The sequence below is a fragment of the Anguilla rostrata genome, chromosome 11 (genome assembly GCF_018555375.3).
Source record: "Anguilla rostrata isolate EN2019 chromosome 11, ASM1855537v3, whole genome shotgun sequence".
Classification (NCBI taxonomy): domain Eukaryota; kingdom Metazoa; phylum Chordata; class Actinopteri; order Anguilliformes; family Anguillidae; genus Anguilla; species Anguilla rostrata.
This window is the reverse complement of record NC_057943.1, coordinates 36,034,207-36,053,604: the sequence shown is the minus strand read 5'-3', so window position 1 is coordinate 36,053,604 and position 19,398 is coordinate 36,034,207. Positions and strand designations below refer to the sequence as shown.

The window sequence follows — 19,398 nt, the reverse complement described above, 5'->3', positions numbered from 1 at the left end:
ACTGAAGATTTTTTAAGCATCACCTGATGAATTAAAACAGCCCGTGAGACTCATTTTGTTGTGATTTTGATGTGAACGTGTCAGCGAATGCTGGCCCGTTAACCGAAAATGTGTGCTTGTTTTTTCTTTGCCAGGTGAAAGTGGACAATCAGTATGACTTCCAGGACATTGCCAGCGTGGTGGCCTTGACCAAGACCTACGCCACGTCAGAGCCTTTTATCGATGCCAAGTACGATGTCCGCATCCAGAAGATAGGCAGCAATTACAAAGCCTACATGTGAGTGTTTTGATCTCGCAGTGCAACTGGCCCACTGAGTCCCGCACATTCAGTGCTATCAGGCGCCAAGCACCAAAATATGTTGGTGGCGTTATCTCCACGGAGTGCTAAGCCATGTCATATTCCTGTAACTACAGCGTGATTGTTCATCCCCACCCCAAAAGGCTTTATCAACTTCATCGGACGACGATTGCAGCGAATGAATTCCATGTGATTATGTGTGCGCAGATAGTTTCGACAGAGCTTGAGTGGGAAACTTGTATGAAAGTGCTGGTCATTCAGTTGCTGAGCAGTGTGCTGGAGTAGGCAGCGACATGTTTGCACGTGGGTAAAAGCACCTGTTGTCTATTGTCGGGGGGTTGTCAAGAAAATGGCATGAACCTGTATTTCTTAACTGAGACAATATTTTAAAATTTTAAAAACGCAGTTAGTTTAAGCCCAAATATTTAGGAAAGTCATGGAAGGAGGATCATATAGCATTTACGACGTTGGAGTCATTTTAATTATTAAGTCCCCAAAGTGCAATGGTGTAGCTCTGGCCTGTCTAGCGTCAAAGCAAACTCTCCCTCGCCATCTCACTGCAGGTGTGTGTGTGTGTGTGTGCGTGCGTGTCTAACTGAGAAACTTGGTGCTGGTGTCCGAGCGAATCGCATCAAAGACATAGGGAAAAAGATCCGACTCTGAGTAATATTGACCAAATTCGGGAGGAGAAATCATTTGGAGAGAACGCATTATTCCAGTGTTGCCAAATGAGGTATTTGTATTCGGCACCATCCCTAGTGTATTAATTAGAGGCAATGACCATTTGGCCCTTTGTTTCCTTTGAGGGCCAGGGTACAAGAATTGACTTTCTCCCTCACTTGTTGGTTTTTGTTCATCCGTACTTGGGGAACAAACCCGCAGGTTCCTTTACTACATTAAACTACCTATTTCAAAAATGAAGACGTGCCTGCGTTTATTTTTCTGCTTACAAGAGTACGGAGGAATAAATTGATCTCTTTCAAAATTTCACGCAAATGCACTGTTATCATGCCTTTCAACACATATTCTGCAGAAGCTGCTGTTAAGAACAGCATTGGACTGATAGGTCCTGTCAGAGGATGAGCCTTGTTCACTAGTGTGTGTGAGGATTCACTAGTATGAGTGAGGTTTTTAACTGGTGTGTCAGAGATTTTCTCTAGTGTGAGGTTTCAGTAATGTGTCAGAGATTTTCTGTAGTGTTACTGAGGTTTTCACTTGTGTGTCAGAGATTTACTCTAGCGTGACTGAGGTTTTCAGTACTGTGTGAGAGATGTTCACTAGTGTGTGTGAGGATTCACTAGTGTGACTGAGGTTTTCAGTAATGTGTGAGAGTTAAATGATGGTTTTAATAACGTCCCATACAGTACCTCACAGGTAGCAGTACCTGTACGCTGACCCTTTGACCAAACACAAACGCGCAGTACCACTGTGTGTGACCAGTGGTGCACATTGTGTGAGCCTGACTGATCCCTCATAGCTGCTTTGTCCAAATGTTTTGTGATTTATTAAAGAAGTGGAACGGAGTGCCGCCAGAGCCTTTGTGTTTGAGAGCGTTGTCTCTCTCCCTGTGTTGTTTACTCAAGGTGGGTAGAGGAACTGCACTCTGTTTTTATTCTTCCAAACATTCAAAACAACTTTAAAAAATATATATATTATTTTTATTAAACAGATTCTGGTTTTGCGATTTTGCTATCTTTTATGCTATCTTCTGTAAAGCACTTTGTAAACTTTGTTTTAAAAAAATGTGCTATACAAATAAAGTTTATTATTATTATTATTATTATTATTATTATTAAAGGGAATTCTCTGCCAGTGATAAACTGATGATCAATCGGTACAAATCCATCAAATCTGCTCACTGTTTTTGTTTCATAGGAGGACATCGATTTCGGGAAACTGGAAGACCAACACTGGATCTGCTATGCTGGAACAAGTGGCCATGTCTGACAGGTAGGACACAGTGTGTAAGTTTATCAGTGTAATACTGCTATTTTAGATGGAAAAAAATGCAGTGCCCCTGAGGTTACTGTTTTTATCCTGGCTGTGTTTTTTAGCTGTACAGCTGGGTAAGCAGAACTGGGTTTGAGCCGTTTGTTTTGGATTGGTGCAACACATGCCACCGCAGTATTTTGATGGCCAGGCACTCGCTGCTCTTTTATGTGTGAACAATTAATTCAAAAGGAAATACCTGAGCAGCACCTGTCAGTCATCTGTTAAAGGACTTCTCCACAAATGAAAATGGGGGGGGGGGGCTCAACACAAAAACAGCTGTTTCTGTAAAATGGTAAAACATATACGCATGTAAATACCATGAAATAAAAGCGGATAGTTTGTACTTTTGCATAACATTAATCTTTTGATCTCAAATCCAAATGCCTTAAGCATATGGCAAAAATAACAAATTTCACTCTCCTGTTACTATACTTTTGTAGGGCAGTGTATGTAGATGTGCCCAAGTACCATAGAAGTACAGCCCAGCCCCACCCTCACACCACAGGTCTGAGCTTACTGGTGTGCTAAGACATCACCGTGTTTAAGTGGCATTTTAGTAGGGTCCAAGCCGTTCTGTGGCTGAACTGATCAGCTGGAAGCACAGTAAGGCCCTGTGGACTAACAGTGATAACCATAAGTGCTGACTGCACACCTGTCACGCAGGGTATTCTCTCCGTGTTGCCTAGCTACAGCAAAGAGCAGAGACGCCCATGCCAGGGCCGTCGTCAAGCCCTGATAGAGCTGTGCAGCATTGTTGCTTGGTTACCAGTATTAACCAATCCAAGAGCTACTCGCCAGTCATCTGCCAGTCGCTTCCCACGTGCCCCTTTCACAAGTTTTATTTTTACACCTCGACTACAGTTTTTATCAGTCTCAGCCTGATTTATTCTCCTCTGTTTTCTGACTGAATATAATGAAGGGATTGTTTAATAATCCGTTTTATTTATACAGTTGTGGTTGATAGTATTTTAGCATTTTTGCCACATCTACAGAACAGCTCTGAAAGTGAACATCTATAAAACAGATGCGAAAGTAACCATAATGATTGCTGCCACTATCAATCAATCAATAGAGGGCATTTTGAGAAGAAAACTGTGATCACTTTAATTAATTTAGTAAAATTGTAAGGACACAGATACACCTGTCCTACATGCTACAACTAAGGCCTGCTATCTTTGCACCACACTCAGCTAGCCATGGCATGATATCTTAGCAGCACTCTCAGCTAGCTAAGACAGGCTATTTAAGCAGCACTCTCAGCTAGCTAAGGCAGGCTATCTTAGCACCACACTCAGCTAGCCACGGCATGCTATCTTAGCACCAAATTCAGCTAGCTAAGACATGCTATCTAAGCACCACACTCAGGTTGCTAAGACACGATATCTTAGCGCCACACTCAGCTGGCTAAGACATGATATCTTTGCACCACACTCAGCTGGCTAAGACATGCTATCTTAGTGCCACAATCCTTAGGCCTGCTGTCTCTCAGGTGCAGATGGCATTTCATCAGTTCATGTTTCTTATTTTTATAATTATCATTCTGATGGGGTCTGGAGTTAATAGTCACTAGTTTTACCGTTATTTGCAATCTGACCGTTATAACTAGATCACTGATGCAGCTACTTCATGTTTAACAGTCTTGCAGGAAATGACTGCCTGTCATGTTATAGAGACGTGGTCTGTGAGCACATCACACTCTGCTGGAATAAAGGGTATTTAGGGTCTAAGTACGATTGATCCCAAGTACCTCCCCCACAATGATATCTCGTTCTTGTGCAAAATGGATTGAACTTTTTGTTGTTTTGGCACTGTACTTCCACATGTTGGATTTGAAACGAAACCATAGATATGAGGTCAGAGTGCAGACTGTCAGCTTTATTTTGAGGGTATTTACGTCCATATCATATCAAAAATCTGGAATTTAGGAATTACAGCCCTGCTACATTAGGTGGATTAGATTAGAGACTGGTTTATATTAGATATGTTTAGATTAGATTAAAGATTAGATATGTATGATAAGATATGAATAGATTGAATGTGACTGGATTAATATAGATTAGATTCATTTATGCTAGATTAGATACAATACATTTCCAAAAGTATGTGTGCACCCGAACATCACACCCATATGTACTTGTTTAACACCTGGCTCACAGTTGGCATTCCAATTCATCCGAAGGTGTTTGATGGGGTTGAGGTCAGGGCTCTGTGCAGGCCAATCAAATTCTTCCCCACCAAACTCAGCAAACCATTTCTTTATTGACCTTGATTTGTGCACGGGGCCACTGTCATGCTGAAACAGAAAAGGGCCTTCCCTAAACTGTTGCCACAATGTTGGAAGGGCATAATTCTCTAGAATGTAATTGTGTGCTGCAGCAATAAGGTTTCTGTTCACTGGAACTACGGGGCCCAGCCCAAACCATGAAAAACAGCCCTAGACCATTATTCCACTGCTGGCGCTATTTGGGCCAGCACAGTTGGCACTATGCATTCCGCCAAACCCAGATTCGTCCGTCAGACTGCCAGATTGTGAAGCGTGATTCACCACTCCAGAGAACGCATTTCCACTGCTCCAGAGTCCAGTGGCAGTGTGCTTTACACCAGCGTTTCCCAACCGGTGTGCCACAGCACTCTGGTGTGCCGTCAGGCGAGGTCAGGTGTGCCGTGTGAAAAATCCTTAAAAAACTTTTTAATGTTCAAATTAATTTAAAAAAGCTTAAATGAACAGATCCCATTCACAAAAGCCAAAATAAATGTCATTAAAATGCATATCGCTTAATTAAAACCCCCAAAGAACATTTAGGCCTACGTGCGTGCGTGTATGGAGGGGGGCTGCAGGGTGTTTATTTTTTTATGCTTTTGAGAGTGGTGTGTCTTGAGATTCTGTAAATTTGGAAAGTGTGCCGCGGAAGGAAAAAGGTTGGGAAACGCTGCTTCACACCACTCCAGCTGACGCTTGGCAATACGCCTGGTGATCCAGCAAATTGAAACCCGTTTATGAAGCTCTTGACCAACAGTTCTTGTGCTGAATTTGTTTCCAGAGGTAGTTTGAAACTCTGTCGTGAGTAACGCACAGCTGCATGGCTATATGCTTGATTGTATGCTAATTTGAAGGGGTGTCCACATACTTTTGTAAATGTAGTGTATGGTTTAATTCCATTAGTTCATATATGATTATATATAGACTACACTAGACTTGACTAGAATAGAGTACATTAGATTAGATTAGATTCCAAACTCATTCGCGGTGGGTGTCAGCCGTGTCTCCTCTCCTATTGGTGGTATTCCTGGACCGGATATCGCGGCACAGCCGAGATCTGGAGTGTGTCTGGTTTGGGGATGATGTCGTTCTTTTAGCCTCATCGCACTGAGGCCTCTGATGCGCATCAGAGCGGTTTGCAGTTGTGAGTGACGTGGTTCAGGAGGTCCCTCGGTGTCTTTGACAGATGACCAGCCCAGCTCTCTCCACCCGACACATTCTTATTCCCCATCTGAACTGCCTTAATGAGCCCTCTCTCTCCGCTTCAGTTGGTGTGTGATGAGCACAAAATGGTTGCCGTGTGTCACCCTGATAAGTGACACTTTGAGACCATGAAAGTTCTGTACTACAAATCCAATCCATCATTATATTTTGTACAAGGCTGCCTTTTTTATTGCAGGGGTAGCTTTTTTTTAGGAATAAGGAATTTACTAGGAATAAGCTCCATGTTTGTGGCAGAATTTAACAACATCAAAATGCAGATTTGGAGAGTTTAAATATAAATGAAAGACCTGTCTGTCTGTAAATAAGAGATCTGTCTGTCTGTGAATTAGAGATCTGTCTGTAAATGAGAGGTCTGCCTGTCTGTAAGAGATATGCCTGTCTGTAAATGAAAATGAGACATCTGCCTGTCTGTAAATGAGAGATCTGTCTGTCTGTAAATGAGAGATCTGTCTGTCTATAAATGAGAGATCTGTCTGTCTGTGTAGCATTCAGACCACCGGAGAAGCGGATTGGTATCGGCTGCGCCGACTGGTGGAGAGAGCACACACACCTGGGCTGTGTAAGCTAATCAGCCTAAGTGCTTGAAGGTGTGCTGCTCTCCACAGTTCGGGGCCGAGACTGGGAGCTCACACCGAGAGCGTTGTTTTGATTTTAGGTTAGTTTTATTTGTGGAATTGTGTTTGCAAAAGATAAAGAAAAAGGAAGTAATCCTCAACTGGGATGCTGGAGGAGCTGGACCCGGCCGGGAAGGCAGGTCAGCTATGGGCAGCGCACGGGAAAGTGGTCACGCCATTTTATTTTCCTTTGTCTTTGTTATTTTAGCTTGTTGTTTTAGTTTATTGCTTTTGCCCGGAACCCATGAGGGGGAAGGGTGAAGGTGTCATTTTATTTTATTTCGTGTTTGTGTGGGTGCGCTCTCTCTCTCTCTCTCTCTCTCTCTCATGTGGCAGTCTGTAAGTAAGAAATCTGCCTGTCTGTAAATGAGATCTGTCTGTCTGTAAATGAGAGATCTGTCTGTCTGTAAATGAGAGATCTGCCTGTCTGTAAGTGAGAGATCTGCCTGTCTGTAAGTGAGAGATCTGCCTGTCTGTAAGTGAGAGATCTGTCTGTCTGTAAATGAGAGATCTGCCTGTCTGTAAGTGAGAGATCTGTCTGTCTGTAAATGAGAGATATGCCTATTTATGAATGAGAGATCTGCCTGTCTCAGGGGCGCAGCTATGGGTGGGCCACCCACTTCTTGCCCAGGCCCATCCTAGGGTGCAACTTGCATCTGCCTTTTAACGATAACAGCAAAAAAAAAAAAGACACACGGACTTGTCACCGTCGTTACTTTGAGAGCGTAATTTCCCTGCTGATACGATACCCCTCCCCCTACTTAGCCTAGTGAAAGCATTTTCATCTATTCAACATCTATTCAATCAAGCTCATCCAAATTCAGTGCACGGATTCCACAAATACAGTACTAGGGAATGAAGCCGAAAGACTAAGTGAAAGGGATGAAAATGCCAACAAGCTTTGATTGATTCTTGTGGCTTTAAACGTTCTTTTATCTGATCCAAAAAAACGAACTTTCGGGTAAGGAATTCTGGTAACAATTTCGGTAGTCTATATAGCCTATCACAGCGTTTCCCAAACGGTGTGCCACAGCACTCTGGTGTGCCGTCAGGCGAGGTCAGGTGTGCTGTGTGAAAAATCCTTTAAAAAAAATTTTAATGTTCAAATGAATTAAAAAAACTTAAATGAACAAATCCCATTCACAAAAGCCAAAATAAATGTCATTAAAATGCTTATAGCTTAATTAAAACCCCCAAAGAACATTTAGGCCTACGTGCGTGCGTGTGTGGAGGGGGGCTGCAGGGTGTTTATTTTTTATGCTTTTGAGAGTGGTGTGCCTTGAGATTCTGTAAATTTGGAAAGTGAAAGGAAAAAGGTTGGGAAACACTGGCCTATCAAATAGCAATGTGTACTCAAATTTTCTTTCATTTTCAGCAGCTGATTTATGAGACTTTCTCGAGCCGATATGTTTTGAGGACATTGATTAGTTTACGGTACCTACCTGTAATGTTAGTTTTTTAACACGATCTTTAAGTCTAATAGTAATGATAAATCAGTATTACTGCAAATAAGCCTGGCGAAAAAACATCCACATAAGTAGGCAAAACTAAATAGATAAACAACAGCAGTGTAACACAGCAGGCCAACGCATAGCAGTACACTTTCGCGCTTGTAATGTAGGCCTACTGTAAATGCTATTGAGCTATTAATGGAATGTGGCCCACCCACTTTTATTCAGGCCCAGCTGCAATTTCATTTCTGGCTACGCCACTGGCCTGTCTGTAAATGAGGGATCTGCCTGTCTGTAAATGAGGGATCTGCCTGTCTGTAAGTGAGGGATCTGCCTGTCTGTAAATGAGGACGCCGGAATGGACTGCCTGTCTGTAAATGAGGGATCTGCCTGTCTGTAAATGAGAGAACGGCCTGTCTGTAAATGAGAGACCGGCCTGTCTGTAAATGAGGGATCTGCCTGTCTGTAAATGAGAGATCTGCCTGTCTGTAAATGAGAGATCGGCCTGTCTGTAAATGAGGGATCTGCCTGTCTGTAAATGAGAGATCGGCCTGTCTGTAAATGAGAGATCTGCCTGTCTGTAAGTGAGGGATCTGATGGACGTGTGTGTCTGCCTGCAGGTATCGCATGTGGGTGGACAGTTGCTCTGAGGTCTTCGGGGGTCTGGATATGTGTGCCGTAGAAGCTCTCCATGGGAAAGACGGAAAGGATTACATCATAGAGGTGAGGCCCGAAGAGCCACAAGCTATGCAATGCATTCCCGTGAATATTCACTTGACTTTTCAAATCATAAATAGGCAATTCTTTGATGACAAATTAGGTTTAAGAAAGTGTTTTGCACCAAGCACAGTTTGAGTGACACACTCATTAGCAAGGTATAGAAGGAAATTAGCAAGGCATAGAAGGAAGTGGGGCCCACAGACGTTAATGTGGGGACCTCTGCCCTTTATTATTTAAAGAACTGACACAAAACCCGAGGACCTCGGAAACAATCTTAAATAATGAATTAGTGGGTGATCTCCAGCCCATAAAGACACTGCAGTATAACCCAACGCTGTGTGTATAACCCAACACAGTCCCCTCCCATGCTGTGAGTAATCGGCCCCAGGCTGAGGCCCTGCTGGATCCAGATGCTGGATCCCAAACAAAGGACTCCTTTACATTTAAATTAAGCGTTATGGACACTCACACTCCACCCCCACACAGGCTCCACCCCCACTCACACCCCACCACTACACACACTCCACCCCCACACAGGCTCCACCCCTACTCACACTCCACCCACACACACACTCCTCCCCCGGACACACACTCTCTCTCTCTTCCGTAGGTAGTTGGACTGACTCAGTCTTGCTCTCTCTCTCTTTCGTAGGTAGTTGGACTGACTCAGTCTTGCTCTCTCTCTCTCTTCCGTAGGTAGTTGGACTGACTCAGTCTTGCTCTCTCTCTCTCTTCCGTAGGTAGTTGGACTGACTCAGTCTTGCTCTCTCTCTCTCTTTTGTAGGTGGTTGGCTGCTCTATGCCACTGATCGGGGACCAGCAGGATGAAGACAGAGCTCTCATTGCTGATGTGGTTCTGTCTAAAATGAACCACACTGTCCCTCGTACCCCAGTACGCTCCCCCCAACGCCCAACAGCGGGACTGCAAGCACAGGTGAGTTCACCCCCGCACCTCCCCCCTCCTCACTACAATCCGTCAGCACAGGTGAGTTCTCCCCTGCATACCCCTCCCCCACCCCAATACAACACATCAGCACAGGTGAGTTCACCCCTGTGTACGCCCCCATAACACATCAGCACAGGTGAGTTCTCCCCTGCATACCCCTCCCCCACCCCAATACAACACATCAGCACAGGTGAGTTCACCCCTGTGTACCCCCCCATAACTCATCAGCACAGGTGAGTTCTCCCCTGTGTACCCTCCCCCAACTACAATACATCAGCACAGGTGAGTTCTCTCCTCCACACACCCTTCCCCCCCCCACCACATTAGCACAGGTGACCTGTAAGTCTCACTGGATTTACCAACAGCTAACTGGCTATGTGCCGTGTAATATTCGCACAAAACCACAAGCTGGCCCAGATTAAACAGTTCTGCTCGGCCTAGTTTGGTTGCTAAGGAAACGTTAAGCTTCTGTTTTGTGAAACATGGTCTCTGCTTTAGTCGTATTCCAACATGGTGCTGGGAGATGGAGTCAAAGAGCTTAAAATAATGGCCCCCAGTTTGTCTCCACCGTGTGACCTCATGTCGGTAATGCAGTGTTTATCACCAATGCAGCCTGCTGTACCTCCCCAGCCGATTCAGCCCCAGGCCTCCAACCCAGTGCCTCCTGCTCAACAGCGCCCCCCTCCACAAGGTAAGGGACTGCACCAAGTCAACCCAGAGGCACATCCTAGGAAAACAGTGTCCTTGAGTGCCACTTCCACTGACACAGCGGCCCTCCAGGACTGGCATTGTAGATAGTGTGCAAGGTGCAAGACCTATGGGAATTAATAAATATGATTTAGCACAGGGAGCTGAACAATACTGTAATTTATAAGTGAGCCTGGATGGTTAAACAGATGATTTACTCTTTGAAGAGCAGGTTTTTTTTGGAATGTTTTTCAAAAGTTCAGTGTTTTGAAAGTCAGTGTTCTAGAACTCCTTTGCTTTCAGTTACCAGCTGTAATTGTGACATGAGCATTCGAATGTTCAACAGTGTAAGAACATTCTAATCACATTTTTGTGATCTTACACCTTAAAGCACTGGTACTTAAACATTTTAATATCAGGAGCCAAATCAGAAATTTAGTACCTTTAAGAGACTTGTCAAATACATATACTAGCTTAGCCTAGTGAACTACAGACTCATTCTGGGACCCACCTCTTACACTCTTGGGTCCCATTTTGGGTCCCGACCCATAGTTTAGGAAACACTGCCTTAAAGGGTTAATAAAATCACTGCTCACTTGTTCCAGGTGGCCCCCAGCAGCCCATGGCCAGTCCCCAGGCCCCACGCCAGACTCCCCCAGCCCAGCAGCGCCTGCCCCCCCAGGGCCAGCCCCTCCCCCAGGGCCAGCCCCCCCCTCAGTCGCAGGCCAACCTGCCCAGCCCCAGATCCCAGCAGCCCCCTCAGCAGAGGCAGGTCAGCCCGGGGGCTACCCCCCAGCAGCGCCCGCCCGGGCAGGGCCCCCCACCGCAGAGCAGACCCCCCACAGCGCAGGGCGGGGGGCAGGGCGCAGGGCAGGGCGGAGGGCAGGGTGGGCCCCAGCGAGGCCCGGGCGGGTCCCCCCAGAGCCAGCGCCCACAGCAGCAGTCCCCGCCCCAGCAGCAGCAGCAACGCCCCCCTTCCACAAGCCCCGCCCACAAGCCCGCATCCGGCCAATCGCAGCAAAGACCCCCCCAGCAGCGACAAGGGCAGGCCGCCAGGCAGCCGGCGCAGGGGGGCCCGCCAGCCAATCAGCAGCCGAGACCCACCACCCAGCAGCCACGCCCCTCTGTGCAGGGCCAGGGGGGGCCGGTAGGAGGGGCGGGCAGCGGGGGGGGCAGGCCCCCTGTACAGCCCAAACCACAACCCCTGCAGAGGCCGAGCCAGGACCCCCCCGCGACTGGAGCCCCCCCTCAGCTGAAGTAAGAGAGCCTGGTTTTACTGCTTTTTTACCAGCGGCTGCTATCAGACATGGGTCAAATACAAATACGTATTTGTATTTGAGAATGTAGTCAAATACATATTTGTATTTGAAAATGTAGTCAAATACATATTTGTATTTGAAAATGTAGTCAAATACATATTTGTATTTGAAAATGTAGTCAAATACATATTTGAAGTATTTTCAAATACATTTACACATGAATTACTCTGTATTTGATTTATTTAAATTATTTTCATGGAAAACCAAATACTTTCCCAAATAGTATTAAAAAAATGCATTCCTTTAAATAAATACTTTCCAAACCAAATACTTTTTCAAATAGTATGTAGCACCTCTTAAAAATACATTAAAATACAATTACAATTTTAACATATTTAGAAATATTTCTGTGATAGACAACAGAAATGATGGAGCCAGCAACAATTCATAGGCTTCATACTGAAGGGGGTATCCCAGAGTGGCCATCGATGTGATGTCAGGGAGTTATAATACTGAGGGCACTCCAGGGGAACTACAGTATTATTATTGAATTTATATTATGGGCAAGGGTAGCCTAAGCTGGCAATTTTAAACAACCCATGCGCTGCCCCTAACAGACAGTAGCCTAAATGCTCGTGCATGTCTTTGCATGGGGGGGATGGCAAACTCAGACTTCTTGATAAGCTACTTGACAGTTTATTTGTACCCATGCAATCTTTTTAAAGTTAGTGACCTTTTACTGTATTTCCCTTTTTTTCTGTTGTCAGACCGTTTAACAGCCATATGTACAGTTCCATCTTTTACATTTAGTAAGGTTAGACACTGATGAAATAGAATTTAGCTGTGTATATTCACTACCAATGAACAATGGAAATTGGTACAATCGGACTGGGGCCCTGACCAGTCACATCAAAATACTGTCCAATTAGACAAAATGCTCAACATTTAGAACTGATGGGTTCCTGCATATCCAGTGCTTTTCAAGTCTTTCAGCAGCTTGGTGCAATTGCACATCTTGTACCACTGGCCTTACGTTGTGAAAGTATTTTCAAATAATGCTATTAAATCAAACACATTGTATTTGAAAATTCTGTAGTTGAAATATTTTTTAAAGACAAAAGTAATTGCAAATACATAAATGGCTCCTTAAATGTATTTTCAAATGCTTTTTGTAATTTAAACACTCAGTATTTGTAAATGCTGAATTTCAAATAATTTCTAAATAAGTAATTGGAAGAAATTAAAATACTTTAAATATGTATTTGACCCAGGTCTGGGTGCTATGTTTTAGGTCCTGGGCTTCAAACCCAGCTCTTCTCACCCTGGCTGAAAATTCCAGCTTAAAACAGCGTAAACTGGTCAAGATGGTTTAAGCTGTGGTTTTGACATTTTTAGCTGGTCAACCAGATGTTCACCAGCTAACCGGCCAACATAGTTTGACCACCAGCTTACTCTACCAGCTTAACCAGCCGCAGACCAGCTAGAAGTGTCTAAAACGCAGCTTAAACCATCTTAGAATCCCAGCGGATCGTGGCTGGCGTTTTCAGCAAGTACAATAAGGACAGTGCCTCATTGATGCAGATGCTTAGACATGACAGAGGGTCCACAGGGTCTCAGTCTTTTTGTCGCGTTCTGCCTGAGTATCGAACCTTCTGCGAGGTCATTCCCTGTTACCCTCATACAACGTGCTCGGTTGTATATGCAGCCTTTTCTGGGTCTGCTATAACTATGCATTCTTAAAACACCCTCATAGAATTCTTTACACAACTGTACTGAAATAAGGTGCGTGATGAGCTGTACTTTGCTGTGGTCAAAAGTTATAAGGGTTAATGATTTATGCGAAGAATTCATAAAGGAGCACGGTGAGCAGTGTCAGTAATCTCCGAACGGGAATGCTGACCGATAGCATGGATTAGCATGCAAGTTCCCCTTCACTGCATATATCTGGTTAATGTTAGCTAGCTAACTACAGCGGTCACGAACCGGGCACTGTTAGCAAGCTGACGAGAGTTTGTGAGCTAGCTATGAGTTACTGAGAGTGTCAGAATAATATTACTCTTCTGCGAGAAACAATAAGAGTGACTAGTGGGTCAGCAAGTACACCAGTGTTCATTGGTCAGTGGAAAAGAAGCAAGGTAACGCAAGTTAACCCTACCTCCTCATGAACAGTCAGACAAGTGAGCTTCAGGACAGCACTGATTGGGTAGAACCATCATTAGAACAGAATATGCAGAAGAAGAAAATATTTACTCTTCTTTGGATTGAGAACTTCTTACTGATACACATATTATCGCAAGTAACCACTAGAAGTGTGTGGGACGTGTGCGATCATGTGTGTAGCAAATTCTCCGACTTGTGTTTTAATGCCTGTGGATGCGCACCAATGTTGAACTGCATGAATTCAGAACGGATTTCTTTCTCCATTACAAATGCCATTGAGAGTTTGCCACAAGTTTGTGCACTTCTTGGTGGGATTTGGCGCATGCATGCCATGCATGGTAAAATCATTCCCAGCCTGAACACCGCGAGGACGGTGGTGGCTTCATGTTCACCACAGTGCTTCCCCATCACTTTGGGAGTGCAAACGGCCAATGGGAAACAATCTTAAATAACGTAATATGGCAACAAGCCGCACACTTCTCTGTGAACTATTTCTCATGTCAGGCAGAACTTCAGCAAAAGGCTCCTGTAGAGCCTCCAGTAAGACACTCTGGATGTTTGTCATTAGAGCCTGCTGTTTAAATTATACAAATAGTCTTTTTTGACTACATGTAGGTGACAAGTTAGTTCAATAAAACCCTGATAGCTATAGTACTGATAGGTATAACGGAAAGCATGAATTATATAGGGCTTGAGACTAACTATATTTGAGTTAATTTCCTGCCGTTGAAATTGGGAATGAATGACTCACTTTGCTACATTAGTAAGCATTAGTCAGCACTCTATCACAGACTGTGTTACTCCTCATTTCCCAGTAAAACTAATCCCGTCCAGATAGGTCTCAACACCATAATTGTCACTGGAGTAATGGTACTTGTAGTTTTCACCACAGTGTTCACTGGAGTAATGGTACTTGTAGTTTTCACTGCAGTGTTCACTGGAGTAATGGTACTAGTAGTTTTCACCACAGTGTTCACTGGAGTAATGGTACTTGTAGTTTTCACCACAGTGTTCAGTGGAGTAATGGTACTTGTACTTTTCACCAGAGTGTTCACTGGAGTAATGGTACTTGTAGTTCTCACCAGTGTTCAGTGGAGTAATGGTATTTGTAGTTTTCAGTTCAGTGCTCAGCTGCACTTGGGCCTCCTGTTAGCCCCCCATTCACCCCACAGTTGAACAATCCACCCATTAAAATGGTGACAAGGTGTCACGAAATCCACCATACACGTGCTGATAATGGGTACAGTGGGTCTGGAGCTCCACTAAATTGTGATTTATAACAGTGAACGGTAGACTCCACCTATTTTAAAACACGCATGCACCCTTTGGGTTAAGGCTAGGGTTAGGGTAGGCCTTTCCATAAACAACAATGCATTTGTGAGTTCACTGCGTGGTTGCAAATCACGGTTTTATGGAGATCTGTGGAGTGTAGGGGGGACCCATTATCAGCATATGAATGGTATATGGATTGCATTTAAATAGCGCTTTTATCCAAAGCGCTTTACAATTGATGCCTCTCATTCACCCATTCACACACACACTCACACACCAACGGTGAAAGGCTGCCATGCAAGGTACCAATCAGCTCGTTGAGAGCAATTAGGGGTTAGATGTCTTGCTCAGGGACACTTCGACACGCCCAGGGCGGGGATTGAACCGGAAACCTTCAGACTGCCAGACAACCGCTCTTACCTCCTGAGCTATGTCACCCCAAGTATGTGATTTTGTAACACCTTTTTAACATTTTAATTGTGTATTTGTGGACAACTGGGTGAAAAATCTCTAGTGGAAACACTGCTCACTGCTCAGCAAATCTAAGAATTGCAGGGCTAGAGACAATTCCATTTCAATTCAGTCAATTCAGGAAAGTCCACAAAATCCATCAACTGAAAAGCACCCTTAAAGTTCTAAGGATTTTTCAGTAAATCATTTCCTGACTCAAAAAAACTGAAATGGCATTGACTCCTAATCTGATGAAAAGATTGAGCGCACGCTGTTGCAGCAGATGGTTGCGTACAAAGTTGTGCTGCCACTTACAGTCTGTTCTGAAAGTACAAACAATAAATAATAAACTACCTTTGCACATTTTTGCCCAGTTGGTAGAACACAAACTCCCGAAGAGATTTAAACACAGCTGAACCAGAAATTATTCCTGTGCGAGAGTTAGTCCCAACTTCTTAAAAGATAAATGTAAAGACACACGGAGGTTGAAAATTTGTTGGCACAGATGAGGGAAGCAACTCCTAAAGTAAAAGTAAACATAGCTCTTCTTTCATGCACTTGAGCCAATCTCCATCCCAACGTTTGCTGCATGACTTTAATAGTCTTTTCCTCTCCTCTATTGCCGTTTTCCTCCCTTTGTAGCAAATCCCAGTCTCTTACCAATGCCTTCAACATTCCAGACCCTACGGCAGTCCCGCGTTCCAGCATTAGCCAAGACGAGGTGAAGGCCGAGACCATCCGGAATCTGCGCAAATCCTTCGCCAGCCTCTTTTCCGACTGAGGCCCCACATTACCCATCACACACACACACACACAGGAAAATAAGATCCAAACCCGTAGGACCAACGGAATGTCCATTCCGCTTCAGTTATGGACATGATATATTTTGGACAACAACAACAACAAAAAAATTGCTGTTATTCAACAACACAAAGTGGACGAACGATCGGTTTGAATTACTGGTCGGGCTGTTTGTGTTCCTGCCACACACACACACACACACACACACACACACCTCTCCTGTATCGTCTCCATTGTGAAAACACACAGGACCTAGGAGGACACCTGCACACACGTGCACATGCTTCTCTCCCTCTTCAGCATGTTCAGTGGTTGTTTTAGTGAAAAAAAGCCTTAACCAGGCAAGTGTAATGTTCTCCCCGTCCTTTAGACCTGTGTCGTCCAACTCATTTCAAGTTCTTTTACAGCCAAGCAAATATACATTCTGAGTACGTTCCAAGTGATAGCATTAGCAAGAGGCTCAAATTTCTATTTAGCATTACAGTTTTTAAAATATTTTTTTAATCCACATTGTTCAATTATAAGTGGTCTTTTCTCTGACATTGACTTTGTTCCTGAAAAATGTATCTTGTTTCATACCTTGGTCTGCTGCAGATGAATTACTTGAAAAAAATAACAAGGCAGTCCAAAATCGCATTTTACTCCACAACATAAGCGTGAATTGGGATTAACTCGGTAAGATATCTCAAATGAAAAAAAGCAAAAAATAACTGCACTGCCGGATACATGCTAGTGTGGAAGCATGGGCTTTTTTTACACCCATACGTGTAATTGAGTAACATTTTACAACAAAATAAAGAGGGTGCTTCTGCACACTCACACACACACCTGAGCTCTTAACCTTGTTATCAGACATAGGTCATTATTTTACATGTGGTTTGTGGAAATATGCTGGTCAAACTGCCTCCTTCTGTCCTCTCCTGGAGATGACGCCTTACAGACCCAGTGGTTGTGTCTCAGTGAAAAGGCTCAGGGCTTCTCTCACAGGAGGCACGGAGCCTCTACGGTAAGCCGGAGGGCACACTAATGTCAGTGTAGTGCATAGATTGTTTTCTCCCGTTTTTGGAGAAGATATGACCACTTCACTACTATGTATTACACTGTCCTAGATGGAATGAACACTGAAGCCCGTTTTGAAGTTTTGCTTAAATGTCCCTGCAATGCAAACGTTTCCGTATCCCACGGCAACTTGCAGCCACATCACATCAAGTGCTGGAAAATTGTTGGATTTTCACACTTGAAGGATAGTCTCTGGAACAAACACTGCTGAGGTTTGCTCACAAATACGAGCAACCTAAAAGTGTGTACATTTCATACGATGGCTGAACTACTCTGCACTAAAGCATTGAACCGTCTTCCATGAAAGAATATCCATCTTGCTGCCATTGTAACCCTCTTAGGTACATGGCAAGATGCTATATTAGTTCAGACATCCTTGATCTGGCCACATCCTGTTAGCCCTTAGCTTTGCCTCTTCTGCGTACCATGCATTAGCTTCTTTGTGCAATATCAGTGATTCTTTGTGAAAATAGTGCATAACCGTGTAAAACCTGTAAACTGTTAAACCAAATATGTTTTGTGCATCTGGTGAGTTATGAATGATACATTGTAAGTGAAGCTTTTTTTCCTCCTTGAACTGTGCTCGTTGCGGCTTGTGTGTTAATGAACTGTCGGTGTGTATGTTTTTATTAATTCTGTGTACTTTCAGTTACTGTTTGTTAATCTCTTGAGGTATGCTCTAATGTGTTTGGGCCTGGAAATATTGCACTCTGTAAACAAATAATTATTGTCATTATTTGAAGAGAAAAATCTGTTTGACTGTTTTCTGTGATTCTTGGGACTTTGTGGTGGAAAATTTACAAAATCCTTGGTAAGACAAGTCTGCATGGAGCACTGGAAAATCACCATTATTTGTTTGAAGTCTCACATGGACAAGTAACCCATGTTATCATCATGTTGAAGCCTCACATGGTGAACTCTGTCATCATGGTGAAGCCTCACAAGGTGAACTCTGTCATCATTGTGAAGTTACACATGGTGAAGTCTCTGGTGCACGAATGTCAGTACCCATGTGCAACTTTCAAGCACGAGCATCTTCATCTCAATCACCAAAATAAAAATGAATCCTTCACAGCACTGAGTACAGATGAAAGCATATACAATCCTTATTTTTTTAAATATGGTAAATGTCAATGATATAAAACAGTGAATAATACAGTAGGCAAGGACAAGTGTTTTTTCAGAATAGATGGCACTGAATAAATTCAGCACATGTTTGGTAACTGCCCTTCATCCAGCTGATTATAAATTACATTAAAAATGATAGTGCTGGGAAGGTAAATCTCAAGGTGTAGTAGCACAGGTATTTTTATGGTGGGTAGATATATTCACAAGTATTCACTGTAGCATGTATACAGGCAAATTCACTTCATCTTCTTTGTTGACTAAAGATTTTTTGATTTCAAGTTTAATTGCATCATTTTCGAAACAAAATCTTTTTCTGTATTTCACCGCTATAATTTTGGTCTTGTGTGCACACACTTCATGTATTTATCCATCGTCTCATAAACTAATGCAAAAGTGTTTGAGGCTTGCCTGAAATGTGTAACATATCGGTAACACACAAGACAACTGATGAAAAATGATTATATATGAAACATATTGTAAATCATGTTGTATTTATTTACACACAGAAATGTATCTTTGGTGTGATGTGATTGTTGGTGTAGTTCAGTAAATGTGGGAAAGTAAGTGTCAAAATGGAAAATTCTATTCTAAAATTATGGAAATTCTAAAGAGAAAAATATTCAATAAAGTCTATGATTAATCTTAAATGCTTCGAGGTTCCCCTTGTTTCTGAAATGCAATGAAAATGAGAAATTAATGTAAGATTTATTTCTCTATTACAGCTTTGTTATTGCTCTGTGTGGTTTGTTCATGTTTTCAGTGGGTCAAAAGTTTACATACACTTTGTTAGTATTTGGTGCCATTGCCTTTTAATTGCTCAACTTGAATCAAACGCTTGGGGTAGTCTTCCACAAGCTTCTCACAATGCTGGGCTGGAACTTTTGCCCATTCCTCCTGGCAGAACTGGTGTAACTCAGTCAGGTTTGTGGGCCACCTTGCTCGGACATGCTTTTTCAGTTTAGTCCACAAAAATTCTATGGGATTCAGGTCAGGGCTTTGTGATGGCCACATACTTTCACTTTGTTGTCTCTAAGCCATTTTGTTAGAACTTTGGAGGTATGCTTAGGATCACTGTCC

General features: G+C 43.4%; 1 protein-coding gene across 3 annotated transcripts in view; it reads left to right on the top strand.

Moving 5' to 3' along the window:
- syn1 (synapsin I) overlaps positions 1 to 18,968 on the top strand; it is a 36,961-nt gene extending 17,993 nt beyond the window's left edge. The window contains exons 7-14 of one of the 3 annotated variants that reach the window (XR_010324199.1): positions 135 to 277; positions 2,174 to 2,248; positions 8,460 to 8,562; positions 9,344 to 9,493; positions 10,118 to 10,196; positions 10,798 to 11,449; positions 15,976 to 18,105; positions 18,139 to 18,968. Coding sequence is in view for 2 of the 3 variants with exons in the window: in XM_064299676.1 (XP_064155746.1) it covers positions 135 to 277; positions 2,174 to 2,248; positions 8,460 to 8,562; positions 9,344 to 9,493; positions 10,118 to 10,196; positions 10,798 to 11,449; positions 15,976 to 16,114 (1,341 nt within the window). In the remaining variant the exon portion in view is untranslated. Of the gene's footprint in view, positions 1 to 134; positions 278 to 2,173; positions 2,249 to 8,459; positions 8,563 to 9,343; positions 9,494 to 10,117; positions 10,197 to 10,797; positions 11,450 to 15,975 lie in introns of all 3 variants that reach the window. The other 2 variants (XM_064299676.1, XM_064299677.1) reach the window with 2 other exon arrangements.
- Positions 18,969 to 19,398: the final 430 nt, after the last annotated feature.